Source organism: Branchiostoma lanceolatum, chromosome 1 (assembly GCF_035083965.1).
Source record: "Branchiostoma lanceolatum isolate klBraLanc5 chromosome 1, klBraLanc5.hap2, whole genome shotgun sequence".
Lineage (NCBI taxonomy): Eukaryota > Metazoa > Chordata > Leptocardii > Amphioxiformes > Branchiostomatidae > Branchiostoma > Branchiostoma lanceolatum.
In genome coordinates, this window is record NC_089722.1 from 41190712 (window position 1) to 41207280 (window position 16569).

At 43.0% G+C, this 16569-nt stretch overlaps 1 protein-coding gene across 1 annotated transcript in view; it reads left to right on the top strand.

The window, feature by feature from the left end:
* Positions 1-16569, top strand: part of LOC136423472 (dynein axonemal heavy chain 10-like) — a 63771-nt gene that overhangs the window by 20710 nt on the left and 26492 nt on the right. The window contains exons 31-47 of the mRNA XM_066411632.1: positions 679-912; positions 1318-1544; positions 2011-2280; positions 2626-2809; positions 3149-3283; positions 3614-3766; positions 4176-4364; positions 5368-5514; positions 5918-6109; positions 7227-7345; positions 10780-10924; positions 11313-11468; positions 11988-12245; positions 12646-12865; positions 14401-14567; positions 15085-15336; positions 16227-16331. Coding sequence (XP_066267729.1) covers positions 679-912; positions 1318-1544; positions 2011-2280; positions 2626-2809; positions 3149-3283; positions 3614-3766; positions 4176-4364; positions 5368-5514; positions 5918-6109; positions 7227-7345; positions 10780-10924; positions 11313-11468; positions 11988-12245; positions 12646-12865; positions 14401-14567; positions 15085-15336; positions 16227-16331 — 3153 coding nt within the window. The remainder of the gene's footprint in view (positions 1-678; positions 913-1317; positions 1545-2010; positions 2281-2625; positions 2810-3148; positions 3284-3613; positions 3767-4175; positions 4365-5367; positions 5515-5917; positions 6110-7226; positions 7346-10779; positions 10925-11312; positions 11469-11987; positions 12246-12645; positions 12866-14400; positions 14568-15084; positions 15337-16226; positions 16332-16569) is intronic.

Sequence of the window (16569 nt, forward strand, 5' to 3'; positions counted from 1 at the left end):
TTGGTGGGACATAGGAAGGATAAAAATCTTCTTGTGACAAAAAAAGCAGGCCAACTCCTCAAATACCATCTTCAGAGCCAGAGTGGAACTCGTTGCCACCATGCAAGTACTGTAGGAGCATCCTCATGAGATAGCTTTAAACAGGGCTTTCAGGTAGATGTGTAAAAGTTATGTGTGACAGGTTATTCAGTGTAATATAAGTAGCTTACACTGCCTGCATGCGAAGGGCAGTTATACCTGGTCCAGCTAAATGAATAATTACAGACACAGGACGGACTTTACTGCTCCATACCGTAGGGTGGTGTTACGGCAAGGATGCAGCCCCAAATGTGGCCAAGTCCACTTTCCCATTTTCAAGTCTGTTTTCCCCTGCCTATATATGTGCACAGGCCAGAAACTGGCCCCTTGCTTTCCAGGTGGATCCTCCAAGAAGTCCTGTCCCTTGCCCTAGCCTCTGCTTCCCGAATGTTTAACCCAGTGTCCTTCACAATCTGGTCTTTCCATCTCTTTGGTGGTCTTCCCCGGCGTCTGGGGGTAGCAAACTCCTGGCTGTAGGCTTTGTAGACTAACGTTTGTGGGTGTCTTCTTATCACATGTCCAAATCACCTCAGCCTTCTTGTCTGTACCATTTCCACGATGATCTTTTTCACCCCGAGTTTGGCTCTGTTTTCGCCACAGATCATGAACGAGACAGCGAAGTCTCCCATCATCAAGTCGACGTGCCACGCGCCCAACCGGCTCTCGGACCTGCAGAACCTCAGTGACGGGCTGGAGAAGTGCCAGAAGAGTCTCAACGATTATCTCGACTCCAAACGGAACGCCTTCCCAAGATTCTTCTTCATCTCAGACGAGGAACTGCTCAGCATTCTGGGCAGCTCGGACCCCAACTGTGTACAGGAGCACATGATCAAGGTGATTAGCAATCCTGGTGATAAGCAGTCTGGGTAATTAGCAATCTACTCAGGTAATAAACAATTGAGTGGAGAGGAACATGTCAAGAGTGAAGACCAGGATACTTATAGTTAAAGTTTAGTTTGTCATTGTGGTAGTAGTGGCACCAAAATGCTTCTCGTTCTTCATAGTTATAACTTTAGTAATATCACTGAATGCAGCATATAAAATGTAATTGTTAACAGAATTCGTAAAGGTAATAAGTGATTGAGTGGTGCAGGTAAAACTTGTCTCGTGCTGGTAATGTTGAATGTTGTCCTGCACTGTTGCAGATATACAGAAAATGTATTTCAGGCCAGCTGCCTTTTTTTCACAACTGCATGTATACTACTAAGTTATAATCAAAACCATTTGTGTCTCACATAGATGTATGACAACATCTCTGCGCTGCGGTTCCAAGAGGGCTCGAACGGGGAGACCCTGGCCACCGCGATGATCTCTGCGGAGGGTGAGGTGATGGAGTTCCGGACGCACGTGGCCGCAGAGGGCCGGGTAGAGGACTGGATGACAGCCGTGCTACAGGAGATGAGATCCACCAACCGCCTCATCTCCAAGGAAGCCATCTTCAAGTACTGCGAGGACGGCATGCCAAGGTACTGTGTCTTACGTGTATTTGCTGCGCAGTCAAACCTGCCCTAGAAGACCACTGAGAGGACTGATAAAGTCTGATCTATGTGCACAGGTGGTCACTACAGACAGGATTCTTAAAGCTTAATGCCAGGTGGTTGTTAAGTAGAGGTGGTTACTTGTACAGGTTTGACTGTTTATATTAAATTGCTTTATATCATGATATATGTGTGAATCCGTGCTGTACTTTGCATGCAATTAGAAGGCTTGCTATAGAGGATAGGGAGGGCTGGAGAAGGGCCATAAACATTCCGTGAAACATTCACGACAAGATGATGATGATGATGTATTTATCACAGGGTTGAGTGGATGACCCTGTACCAGGGTATGGTGGTTCTTGAAGTGAACTTTTTAAAAGTTACAAGTTTAGAAAATGATAAGTTATTGATAAGTTATTGATAAATCAATACGTCATTTCTGTGTTTATTACAGGGTTGAGTGGATGACCCTGTACCAGGGCATGGTGGTCCTTGCAGGGAACCAAGTCTGGTGGACGTGGGAGGTCGAGGACACCTTCATGAAGGTCAGGAAGGGTGACAAGAACGCCATGAAGAACTACGCCAAGAGGATGCACAAGCAGATCGACAACCTCGTGGTCAAGGTCAGATCGGAGCTGTCGAAGAACGACAGAGCCAAGTTCAACAGCGTGCTCATCATTGACGTTCACGCAAGGGACATTATTGATATCTATGTTCGAGACAGGTTAGTGTTGATTAATCTAAGTTGTAAATTTGAGAGTTATGTTATTTGGAAGACCATAATTTCCACTATGTTGTTATGCCATTGAAGATAATGTTATATTCTTCATACTACTAGTCACTTAAAATTGGAAATACACAGGGGCTTTGAAACATCTATGTTCTGAAAGTCAAACATTGAAATCAAAAGTTATCCTGATCATTTCCCTCTACATGTAAACCTTAATTGACTAGCACTGCCAATATAATGTCAGGCCATAGTCTTAACGCTTTTCAAAATCTAACAAAAGTGACTTAACTTGTTAATAAGAGTGACTCAATATAACATGAGTATTACCATATATTCCAGTATCATGGACATCCGTGAGTTTGAGTGGGAGAGCCAGCTGAGGTTCTACTGGGACAAACCCGTGGACGAACTGATGGTCAGACAGTGTACCGGCACGTTTGGGTACGGCTACGAGTACATGGGGCTCAACGGGAGACTGGTCATCACGCCCCTTACCGACAGGATCTACCTAACTCTCACACAGGTGGGTTTTTGAAATTTCATCTGGATTTCATCTGAAGTAACTCTGTAAGAAGAGTGTTAAACGATTTGATTATATAACCTGTCTGGCACATTTTGGTAACTGTTACATGTAAAATGGGTCTGGAAATATTTATAATACTTGAAAGGTCATCTGTTTTGGTAGGATTGGTTCTTACTTTTGAAAACCTTGAAATGCAATTTGCTTTGGTAACTGCAGATTATAGTGGTTTCCAAAGCAAACTGCATTTCAAGGTTTTTACAAATTCTATCCCTCAATGTTGTACTAACATGTACACCATAGTTAACTTAACTGTTACAATGTTTTCTGTGTTTCCCCCAGGCCCTGTCCATGTACTTGGGTGGTGCGCCGGCCGGCCCTGCTGGTACGGGTAAGACAGAGACCACCAAGGATCTGGCCAAGGCTCTCGGCCTGCTGTGCGTGGTCACCAACTGTGGTGAGGGCATGGACTTCAAGGTACGTGTCATCAATCTGGAATTCCACGTTCCATTTTCAAACCCAATCCATGCTTGAAAATAATCTTTTTGCATAATTTTTAGCCTTCTCCCTGCTGCCTTAAACCCCATAACCATTCCAAATTTGGTGTCAAATTGAAGGTTGAACCAATCAGCCAACAAACAAATGCTTTTGGAATTTTGATTTACATCTAACGCCAATTGATATCAAAAACTATCTTACAAAGAAACTGTTGATTAAAACCTCGGGCTGTAAGAAATAACTTTTTTTAGGTTTGTCACAGATTGATTGATTGATTGATTAATTGATTGATTGATTGTCCTTCCACAGGCCGTAGGTAAGATCTTCTCAGGCCTGGCGCAGTGCGGCGCGTGGGGCTGCTTCGACGAGTTCAACCGTATCGACGTGTCTGTGCTGTCCGTCATCTCCTCACAGATCAAGACCATCCAGAACGCCCTCATCCACAAACTCAAGCGCTTCCAGGTACAGTGCAGAGTCTTATTTCTCTTGATGTCTGTTTGTGTTGCATATTAACTGGTAAACTGCCTTCAGGTTTGAGCACACGAGTACAGTATGTATGCAAGCTGTATAAAGTTTGTCCCAGTCACATTTTTATGATAAGTGAGGTGGGAACTTTAACATGCTAAAGGTGTCAACGTCTAAGCTAAGAAATTATGTTTACCTGAGTCAAGTGAGGAAACAGGTGTAAATTGCCTTTCTCAGGGGTGCAGCTTTGAGGCATGCTACAGTTTTCCATGCTCACGCTGTGTGTTTATTGCGTGTCTGGTGTATTTTGTCTTGGGTAAAATAAACTGCTGCAGGAGAGAGTTAACAAAATGAATGTGCATCCGGATACATGTAATGTAAAAATGTGACTCCCATCACGTTCCAGTTTGAAGGGAGTGAGATTGCCATGGACGACCGCATGGGGATCTTCATCACGATGAACCCTGGGTACGCGGGGCGTACGGAGCTGCCGGAGAGCGTCAAGGCGCTGTTCCGCCCCGTGGTGGTGATTGTGCCGGATCTGCAGCAGATCTGTGAGATCATGCTGTTCTCCGAGGGATTCCTGCTGGCGAAGGTGGGCTGTGTGGCTTTGTTATGTGTGTTATGTGTGTGGTGGTGATCGTGCCGGATCTGCAGCAGATCTGTGAGATCATGCTGTTCTCCGAGGGATTCCTGCTGGCGAAGGTGGGCTGTGTGGCTTTGTTATGGGTGTTATGTCTGTGGTGGTGATCGTGCCGGATCTGCAGCAGATCTGTGAGATCATGCTGTTCTCCGAGGGATTCCTGCTGGCGAAGGTGGGCTGTGTGGCTTTGTTATGGGTGTTATGTGTGTGGTGGTGATCGTGCCGGATCTGCAGCAGATCTGTGAGATCATGCTGTTCTCCGAGGGATTCCTGCTGGCTAAGGTGCGCTGTGTGACTGTGTTATGTGTGTTATGTGTGTGGTGGTGATCGTGCCGGATCTGCAGCAGATCTGTGAGATCATGCTGTTCTCTGAGAGATTCCTGCTGGCGAAGGTGGGCTGTGTGACTGCATGTGTGGTATGTGTGTTATGTGTATGTGGTGGTGATCGTGCCGGATCTGCAGCAGATCTGTGAGATCATGCTGTTCTCCGAGGGATTCCTGCTGGCGAAGGTGCGCTGTGTGACTGCATGTGTGGTATGTGTGTTATGTGTATGTGGTGGTGATTGTGCCGGATCTGCAGCAGATCTGTGAGATCATGCTGTTCTCCGAGGGATTCCTGCTGGCGAAGGTGGGATTTTTGTGTTATGGGCATGAAAAGTACCTCTTTTGTTCTTACCCCTTCGTTCCTTCCTTCCTTCCTTCCTTTATTCCTTCATTCCTTCATTCATGGATCTGCTCATCCATTTGTGCATTCATTCATTGGCTCATTCATTCACCTATTCAACAGTTTTACTCTGATTTCCCGTTTATTTCAAGCTTATGCTCATTGACAATTTTTCACAGCAAAAATGTTTTGAATTCTCCTTTCTTTCCATTTTTCTTTTCTTTCTACCTTCCTACTTCCCTCACTAGTATCTGGTCATCCACCAATTCATTTATTTGTATGTTTTACCAGGTCCTTGCCAAGAAGATGACGGTGTTGTACAAGCTGGCCAAAGAGCAGCTGTCCAAGCAGCACCACTATGACTTCGGTCTGCGTGCGCTCAAGTCTGTACTGGTTATGGCGGGAGAGCTCAAGAGAGGATCCCCTGACCTGGACGAGGTGGGTTTGTTTGTTTGTTTGTTTGTTTGTTTGTTGGTTGGTTGGTTTATTTGTTCCATAACATGCTGTCCCCATTGAGAAGGCAAGCCCAGATATATTTGTGTGTCGGTGTGTCTGCATTTGGCATAAAAACACAAACCTGGTATGAATTTAGGATGCAATATACATGTATCAATGATAATTTTGTGTACCAAGGCACAGACTTTTATCACAGACTGTTGAGGTTCCAATCCTGCATTTCTTTTTAGATCCAATATGAACCAACAGATGGAATTAGTTTGTATGTAAGAGACTATCAAATTTATGTCCCGCTGATCAACTATGTATAATATTAGTATTAGATGTTATGTGATATGGTATGATAATTCTGATATATAACAACTGTATAATCCCTTCTCCCCAGGATGTGGTGCTGATGCGAGCCCTGCGTGACATGAACCTTCCCAAGTTTGTGTTCGAGGACGTCCCCCTGTTCCTGGGGCTCATTGGCGACCTGTTCCCGGGACTGGACTGCCCGCGCGTTCGCTACCCGAGCTTCAACGACGCCGTTGAGCAGTCGCTGGAGGACAATGGCTACATCCTACTTCCTCAACAGGTCAGATAGCTAATATTCAAAAGTTAGATTTAAGAAAGTAGTCCCATAGTCTTTTTGAGCTGTTTGAGGTCAATGGGTTGTTATCCACTGTGTCTAACAACAAGTAACAGTTGTTTTTAAAGGCATCCAGATCATTTTATGAGGCTATAAACATGAATAAAAAAACTCCAATTTCTAGTCACACATAGTAATTTTCAATAACACTATACAATTACATAGCGACATTAAAGGAGCAAAGATATGATGTCGTTGTGTGGTGAGAACTGATAGAAAATCCAAGCCCTAATAGTAATAGACTGATCCTGACTGTCTATCACAATTAGCGGTTCGACCAATGAGAGAGTGACTGCATGTCCGTCAAACATTTGCATTTTTATGTTTTGATTTTGCATTTCTACGTTTTGACGGAGGTGGGCGTGGATATGTTATCGGTCTATTTACACTAGGAGCGTGAAACTAAAAGATTACCATGTAGCTTATTTTTGTGCCGCTTTTGAGCAATTTTGATAAGAAATCTGCACGCAAATGTGGTATACAGTGGCATTAAATGTCAATTTCATAAAGATTACAGCAGCTAGAATATTTCCAGTTTTCAAGCCTCATAAAATGCTCTGGGTGCCTTTAAAGTTTATAATCGTTAAAAAGGTAAAAGGCCTTTTTAGTCCGTACTAGGGGCAGTGGGTTGTTATCCACTGTGTCTATATAGGGCACTGTCTTGGAGGGCGGTAGTCATTTTTACAATGGGTCCTGGATGCAGGTTGGAAACTTGTGTGAAGGGCCTTTGTCGTCGACACAATGTCTAGCCAGGAATGCTGGGAATCAAAGTTGCATGAGACCCTGCTATCTTGCATCCTGAAATAACACTCACTGAAACAGGCTCTCTTTTCTCCCTAAGGCCACACCAATTTAATTTCTTGGTTAACGGAGTTTTATTTTCCAAAAAAAAAATTTTAGAAAAAAACTTTCTGTTTTCATGATTTTTTTTTTCTAAATTTTTTTTTGGGGGGGGGAAATTAAAATCCGCTAACCAAGAAATTAGATTGGTGTGGCCTAAGTCAGAAGCATCATGATTGAGACAAGCTCAACTGACTATGAGTTGTTTTTTTTGTCCCCCCAGGCTGACAAGGTTGTTCAGATGTACGAGACCATGCTGACCAGACACACCACCATGATAGTAGGACCCACCGGAGGCGGCAAGTCTGTCGTCATCAACACACTCGCACATGCACAAACAAGGTAACTCTACTGTTCCATCATTTAAACACACTCGCACATGCACAAACAAGGTAACTCTACTGTTCCATCATTTAAACACACTCGCACATGCACAAACAAGGTAACTCTACTGTTCCATCATTTAAACACACTCGCACATGCACAAACCAGGTAACACTACTGTTCCATCATTTAAACACACTCGCACATGCACAAACAAGGTAACTCTACTGTTCCATCATTTAAACACACTCGCACATGCACAAACAAGGTAACTCTACTGTTCCATCATTTAAACACACTCGCACATGCACAAACAAGGTAACTCTACTGTTCCATCATTTAAACACACTCACACATGCACAAACAAGGTAACTCTACTGTTCCATCATTTAAACACACTCGCACATGCACAAACAAGGTAACTCTACTGTTCCATCATTTAAACACACTCACACATGCACAAACAAGGTAACTCTACTGTTCCATCATTTAAACACACTCACACATGCACAAACAAGGTAATTCTACTGTAACATTTACAGTAACAGTCCAATCATGTAACACTATTAGTCTATAGTATTAAATCATTTGCACACTCGCACAAGTACAGACAAGGTAACACGGACACTAACTACAGTTCCATCACTTAAACACACTCCTGCAGGCACAAACAAGGTAAAGTCTGGGAAAAAATGTAACAATTGTGCTTCCGGTTACCCGACTGACCCTAGCAAAAGTCAGCCGACCCATCACAATTAGTCTATCATAATATAAGTATTGAATGATCAACACACAAACACATGCACAAACGAGTCAAGAATCTATGGATCTTTATTATTGAATGCTTATACATGTATTTCCATTATTTATATCACAGATATGAAATACGTAACGTTAGCAGTACTTGCCATTGTTGTAGTTCTGGCACAGATTCAGCAGTTTGGTCAATCTATAGTTAATTTAATGGTTTTCAGTCAGTTGATTTCAGTCTATTTCAACCATGGCAACGTCTTTGGTTTGTTGTCCTCTGCACAATGTCTCTGGCCCTGCCATTCCGTGGGCATTGCGAATGCCGTAATGTTGGTTTCCCACTACAGGCTGTTCGTTTGGAGCCCGGAGACTTGGTGTGTTTTGTCCCTCTCCACGTGCAGGACCTTCCTGTAGATTTGGGGCGTCTCCTGTTCCAGCTTGGCCTTCCTGTGGGTTCACACGGTTTCCCCGCATCATGGTGACAAGTGTCTGATGGAGGCCTGTCAGTTTTTGCCAGATTGCATTCCTTAATTCCGCTGTGCGAATGAGCGTTGCCATTGGGTTAATAAGTGAGTTCAGAGAAAAGCCTGCAAATATTATTGACACAATAGGGCACATATCTGGCCTGCTCTTAATGTTACACACTACAAAGGACAGGAGGGGTATTAGCCACCATAAGAAAGACACTACTACATGAATCATTACAGTCCTGGCCTTGTACACATTTTGTTCATATTTTCTCTGGGCCTCCTCTTGTGCAGCGTTCTTTGGCTGATCACCCCCCTCCCTGTTTTGTATAGGACCATTTTCTCCTGGTACACCCAGGGGGACCCCTGCCTGCTCAAGCCTTCTTTTCTCTCGTTTTCTGATTGCTGCATAAACACTTATATTTGTGAAGATCATGACTATGCACAGCAAGAACAATATGGATGTAAAAATAATGGCAAATACCAGGGGGTAGAATGAAATGCAGATACTGGTGGTCAGAGTCTGCATATGGATACAGTTCCAGCCCATACTGGGTGAGAAGGCAAGCAAGGAGATAACAATCCATGAAACAGTCATAGCTACAACTGCACGCAGTTTGGCACTGTCAGCATGGATGTGGAAGTAAATGGGATGCTTTACAGCAACATAGCTATTTACAGACAATAGGGATAGAGCTGATGCTGAAGTCATCTGAGCAAATAGGATCAAGTTGAAATAAGTCATTATAAAGTCATACATTACACTGTGCCCGACATGACCTACTGTGCGATACAGAAGTCCAACGCCTGCAAAAACATCTGCAAGAGCCAGATTTGCCAGGTAGAAGTAGATGGGTTTGTGGAGTTTTCTTGTTCCAATGATTCCCGAGAGCACAACAGCATTACTGATGATGATGAGAAGTCCCATCAGCCAAAAGATGTCAGTCCCTGTTCCCAATCTCACAAGGTCCTCGTGCATGGAACAGGCTTTGTTGGCTTGTGCGATGGATGCAGTATTGTTCTGTAGATACCTCTTGTAGCAGGACACTAAGTCTGCAAACTCAGGAGCAGATGTCTCCTTAGTCGGCATCCATGGGTCGGAGCTGTTGTTCAACATGTTGGATCTGATTCTGGTCGTCTGCGTTCTGAGGCAAGTTGTGAGATTCCTGAGCTATGGATGACTCAAACTGCAGCTGGACTAGGGGGCAAGAGCGATGATGCGGCTGCACCTGATCGCGCTGGGTTTGATGCTGTCTCTGACCGCAGCTTGTCACAATGGCCGTCGCTTAGTAAGACTTACGTGGGCTGTTACTACGGGCAACACGGACAGGTCATTTTTTAAATACATGTTGACGTGTGAAATGTTGTATGTCTTGAAAAGAAAAGATTTCAATGCTGGGTTGTTACCTTGGATAACTCAATGAGTAGAGGAAGAAAATACATGATAATAGAGTGTGATTATGTTGATTATCTATTATAGTCCTAAAGCAGGGTGAAAAGACACCATGAATGCCTTACTGATATCCAAGCAAATAGTCCGAAATTGTGATATTTGTTGTTAATGTCTAGTAGTATTCTTGGTAACCGAGAAAAATGTCATCCATGAATAGTCTTGTCAGGTTTGTAAAGCAAGACAGTTTATAATTCTGCTATTCAATGAACAGTACCAGTCATTAGTTTGAATTCCAGCTCCCCAGAGATGTCCTGCATTATAGTTTCAATGAAAGGCAATTAGCAGATGAGTTTGTTGCAGGCTTTGGGAAAATATTTTTTTTTTCTCCTGTGTAAAATCATAGATATTATTTGTTGGGATAACGATATAATTCTGCTATTCAAAGAACAGTAGCATTCGTTAGTTAGAATTCCAGTCCCTCAGAGATGTGCTGCAAGAAAGTTTCAAAAGAGTAGGAAATAAAGAAACTTTATAAGTGATATATTGCATGTCCGTAATCTTATCCCAGACTTATGGGGAGGTTAAACTGTTTTGTGTGAAAGTCTTCTCACCAAGAAACTTTAAAATCTATATTCATGTGTACCAGTCTTAGACCTCTATGTTAAACATGACTTCTTGTTTTGCCCACACAGACTTGGGTTGAACGCTAAGCTGTACGTAATGAACCCCAAACTTGTTAGAATAACAGCTTAGACTTCAGATACTCTTTTGACTGGTCTTTACTGTATTAGTGATTTATTGCACCTCCGTAAGCTTATCCAAGATATGTTTTGCCCGCACAGACTGGGCTTGAACACAAAGCTGTACGTGATGAACCCCAAAGCCTGCACGGTGATCGAGATGTACGGAATCCTGGACCCCATCACGCGAGACTGGACCGACGGGATGCTCTCCAACATCTTCCGGGAGATCAACAAGCCGCTGCAGGTAATGATTGCACAAACAAAGTTCTTGTGTAGGTAAATATGCATGAAATTTATTTTTTAGCACACTGAAGTAGCCGTTTGGCACCCAATGCCCTATTGGTTACTGAGTCAGGCCGCAGGGAGCAAAATACATCCAAGAAAACTTTTGACACCTTGTAATAATAGATATTGGGGGTAACAGAAAAGATTCTGAAGTATTTTGAACCCTGCTTCTACATTAACTTAAATTGTTTTACTCCATATTTTAGGTTATGTAAACAAGTTGTATGATTGTTCGTCTTTGTTTTTGTGGGTCAGCCGTTACCAGCAAGAGCTGCCTTGGCTGACACAGTCTAGGGACTTGTTTACAAATACATCTTCTTATCTTTTCTTGACTCCTCTCTGCCCAGGGAGAGAAGCAGGAGCGTCGGTACATCCTGTATGATGGCGATGTCGACGCCCTGTGGGTCGAGAACATGAACTCAGTCATGGACGACAACAAGCTGCTCACCCTGGCCAACGGGGAGCGTATCCGCCTGCAGAAGCACTGCGCCATGCTATTTGAGGTGAGCAAGTTGGAGTAGTAGTGGTAGTAGTACCAGGCTATTAGTTGGAGGTCAGGGCATCATCTGGATGCCCTGCGCTAAAACAACAAAGAAATTAGAGTCCCTCTTTTTACAGAAGACACCCTGTTTCCCTGATAATTAACTTAAACATGTACACACACACACACACACACACACACACACACACACACGCACGCACGCATTGAAATTGATTAAGATGCAAAGCTACCAGGTATTTGTTAATCCATAGAGCCTATTGGGAAAGTCTGGTCTCCCGACCTCCACCATACTGTTAAGGTTAGGTGCTCCCAAAAATGGATTTCGAGCCCTGATTATGAACTTTATTGAGGTCTGATGCTGGCAATTGCAAATCCAGGTTGAAACAAAAACTACAATACTGTGCCTGTCCTTGGTGCTGAACTACTGGTGCTTCTCCTTTTGGGTAGTGGAAAGCACCATGTTTTCAGTACCAGAGACAGGTAACAAAGATCGATCCTTACTTTTCCCTACCCCTCGTAGGTAGGAGACTTACAGTACGCCTCTCCGGCTACCGTGTCCCGTTGCGGCATGGTTTACGTCGACCCAAAGAACCTCGGCTACCAGCCGTTCTGGGACAAGTGGGCCAACGCGAGGCCCAACAAGGCAGAGAGGGACGACCTGAACCGGTTGTTTGAGAAATACGTTCCACCGGCGATTGATATGGTGATTGAAGGAGTCGTGGATGGACGGCAGGGAGAGAAGCTGAAGTGCATTGTGCCGCTCACCAACCTCAACCTGGTAGGAATCCTTCTGATGTTTTTAGCTAACCTTTGATGCCAGATGTTGTAAACAACCACCAACCTCAACCTGGTACAAATCCTTGTGATGTTTTTAGCTAACCTTCGATGGTGAATCCTTCAAATTTGGAGCAGAGTGTAAAAAAGAAGAATTTGGAGCCCCTTTGAATTTCAGAATACGCTGGAAGTTCTGAAGCTTTAGGAACGTTTTGAAGTCAAATAACACAGCAATAGTCTGGAATTGAATGGATTTAGTAAATACCTGAGAATGGAGGAAAGAAAGTTAATCAGATTATTATGTTTTGAATGAAACATTATATTATTTTTTATGTCAAGTTATTTTCACAGCTTTCTATATATTTCTACATAACTAAGTGATTACCTTGATGTTTACATTTCAGGTGGTCCAGCTGTCCAACATGCTGAATGCCATCCTAGTGAAGGAGGTTTCCGACTCCATGATACTTGAGGCATACTTCCTGCAGTGCCTCTACTGGTCAATAGGGGGAGGTCTTCTGGAGGATGGGCGGGTCAAGTTTGATCAGTTCATTAAGGGGCTGTCCCAGATGACTACAGTCACTGACGAGCCGGGGAAGTATGCTGGGATCGGAGAAATACCTGGTGAGAAAAGTTTCTCATTTGATATTATAGAAATCTTTATTGACACGACAAAAGTACAGTGACTTTCGTAAGGTCTTCTACAACTATGCATGCAAACAACAAACAATGGGATACAAAATGATTAACCTATGTACAAGTATAACAAGTATATGAATACTTCAACATGCCGAGTTTAACCTATCACTTACACTACTAGTTCTAAGATCTAAACTGTCTTTGCTATATTTACCTATTTGTACACAGTAAGGGTTGCCTCCTTCTAGAATGTATTTGAATTTATCTGTAGAATGGTATGTATCAGATTCTGTTAAGCAAGCGGAAAGAAGGTTGAACAGCTTTGAGCATTTATCATGATATCGAGGACATATTGATACATATATTAACTGTAAGGATGGTTCAGACTTGTGTTTCTTCGTGGAAGGAAATCAGTTGGAGGTTCGTCATGAGCTTTGTTTGAAACTCTCGAGATCTTTGTAGAAATCCTTCTGAAACAAAGCTGAACTGTAATTTCCAACAGAAAAATTGGCCCTATGCCCAGGTTTTTGCCTGTACAACTCCAGTCTATATGTCAAGGAATAATAACTGTTACAGTTCACTGCTTCTGCGACGTCATGTTATGCAGATAAAACAGGTGACTTGGTGAGCAGTGGACAGGCTTCTAGCTAGAATTTATAGACAGGGGGTCCAAAAATTGGGGGGGGGGGGGGTGCTGTGATGCGGGGGTTAGGTGTATTCTAGACTTATCATACTTTCAGCAGACCATTTTAAGCACTAAAAACTCCTTGTTCCCTCTCTGTATCCCAATGGCTCTATGGATTAACAATTTCCTGGTAGATAATTGCATGTCAATCAGTTTTCATGCTGTCCCAGTGTCTGGTAGGACTAAAAAAAGCACTATAACACAGTAACATGCGTTTGTAATTACCAGGGAAACAGGGGTCCTCTGTGCATCCAGCTGAAAAAGGGGGCGTCCAATTCCTTTTCTCTAGTATCAGGCGTCCAAATGACCCATGGACGCATGCCTAGCTAAAAGCCTGGCAGTGGATCATGACCAACTTGGGACTACCTTTACCTTCACCTTTTTACCTACTTTAAACCTTCTCCCTGCTGCCAAAACAATACAAATTTGGTACCAAACAGCTTCCTTAGCAATCTGAAGGTTAAACTCATTGATACAAGTTAAATCCAAGTATCAAACAAGCTTCATCAATCGCCAGATTTAAACAGGCTCTGGTAAACATACAAATCGCTTAACTTTTGACATCTGACATCTGACCCTCAGTTGTATGACCTTTGCAATTTTGAGTTGTTATTGTTTTGAATTTGTTTGATTTATTACCCCTATGTTTGATGATTCCTGTTTTATGTTATATGATTGTGTGTAATTGATCACTAATGAAGTTTATGCTAAGTTATTTCTTTTGTATCCTGATTTGTTATGATTTGTCAAGTAACATAGGGCTCCCTTGGAAATCAGTTACTTTGAGACTACCCTAAAGATTCATAAAGAAATAAATTGTCTCATTTCTGTGCAGGCGCTCAGCCCACTCTGTACGAGTACTTCTTCGACGACGTGCAGAACCGGTGGATTCCGTGGAGCGAGCTGGTCCCCAAGTACGTGCACGACCCCGAGAGGAAGTTCAACGAGATCCTCGTCCCAACCATCGACACCGTACGCAGCACCTGGCTCGTGCAGCTCATGGTGGGTTTGTTTATTTTTGTTTTCTCCACATAACCAGAAAACTGCCTTTAGGCCACACCAATTTGATTTCTTGGTTAACAGATTTTATTTCCCCCCCCCAAACAAAAAATTTTAGGAAAAGAAACAAATTTTTTTTCCTAAGTTTTTTTTTTTTTTGAAATAAAAAAATCTGTTAACCAAGGAAATCAAATTAGTGTGGCCTTAGGCATGAAAAAAAAAGGTTTGTACCTTGGTGAAATCATCATTTATTCGGACATAAGAAATTTACATGGATCCCACTGGTCACATCAGTGTTAGATTTTTGTGACAGTTTTGTGTACAAAAATAAATAGTCAAGTACAGTTAGGTACATTATATTTAGCTGCATAAGACCAGACTAATAGGTTTGATCCACTCACACCGGAAAGGAGCCCCTCTCTCTGCAATTAGTGTGGTTGGATCATTAACATATTCAAAGTGTGGATCGTCTCAAACATCTCAACAATCCTAACCACAAAACCACCTTGCCAACTTTCAGGTGAACATCAAGAGGCCTGTCGTCTTGGTGGGAGAAACTGGAACGTCGAAGACGGCCACTATCCAAGACTTCCTTCGCAGTGTGGACAAGGAGACCCATCTGCTCCTGACCATGAACTTCTCGTCGAGGACCACCTCGATGGACGTGCAGCGTAACCTGGAGGCCAACGTGGAGAAGCGCACGAAGGACACGTACGGCCCGCCGCCCGGGAAGAGGCTCCTCTGCTTCATCGATGACATGAACATGCCACAGGTAAGGGACTATTAGCTAGCAGGGCGTCATGCCGTCTTCTGGATGCCCTGCACTAGGACAACAAAAATTGGAAGTCCTCCTTCTGCTTCATCTAGTGAGGGCCTGGTTATTAGCTAGCAGAGAGAACAAGGAAGTTAGACACCCTCATTTTGTAGGGGAAGCCCTATTTTCCTCGTATTTGCACAACTGTACACAATGCAGATGCGTTGATGAAGGTTAGACATCCAGGTAATAAGATACGCCAAAAAATATTACTCAAGCAACTGGATAAGATTTTGAAACAGTCAGACGTTTCAGACAGTATCCACTGTCTTTCGTCAGTGACTAACGATAGGACTGAGAACACCAGGTTTTATACCAAAACTCTGAATAGATATGTTAATCAGGTAAAGACAATTTAGGATGTCTTGAAGTAGTCTTCAAAAAGAAGATTGATTCAAGACAAAGTTTATGCCAATAGTTCAATTAGCTACTGTTGTTCTAGTACAGTAACTAAATGTTGCTTGTATTCTAGAGATAGTCCAGCATATGTTGTGCAGAATTTCAGATGCAGGTTACAGTCTGTAGCACAATGTAACAATTCTGCAATTCAGATTCAAATTCCCTGCCTCCTTATGAAAAAAGGCTGTGGCAGAAAGCACTTATACTGGAAAGATGCCAACTAATTGGTTCAAGCCTTGGTCCAAGGCATGGCTGCTAGGACATTGAGGGACTGGTATTTGGACAGCCATAATTACCATGAAATTACCATGGCAGTGTGCACTAACCAAGCATTAGTGCTGCATATGTATTTCTGGCATTAATGCTACATTAGACAACAGTTTGGCAAGGGAATGTAACAATTCTGCAATTCAGATTCAAATTCCTTGCCTCCTTATGAACCCCCTCAGGTGGACACCTACGGAACCCAACAGCCCATCGCGCTCCTGAAGCTCCTGCTTGAGCGGGGCGGGATGTACGACCGAGGCAAGGAGCTGAACTACAAGATCCTGAAGGTTTGTAATGTTTAGCTTAATGTATGTCTCTTTATTGATTTTACATCACTTTTAATTGTAAATCATACTGCATTTCAGCCATTGAAGGCTGCTACTGTATGTTGTCTCTTGCAACCACATAATGATAATGATAATAAGTGTATTGCAAATTCATGCCCGTAGTTATTATTGACGATGTACGAACATGAAGTGAAACATAAAGCATACATGTGATACAAATAACGAAGATTCAACTAGG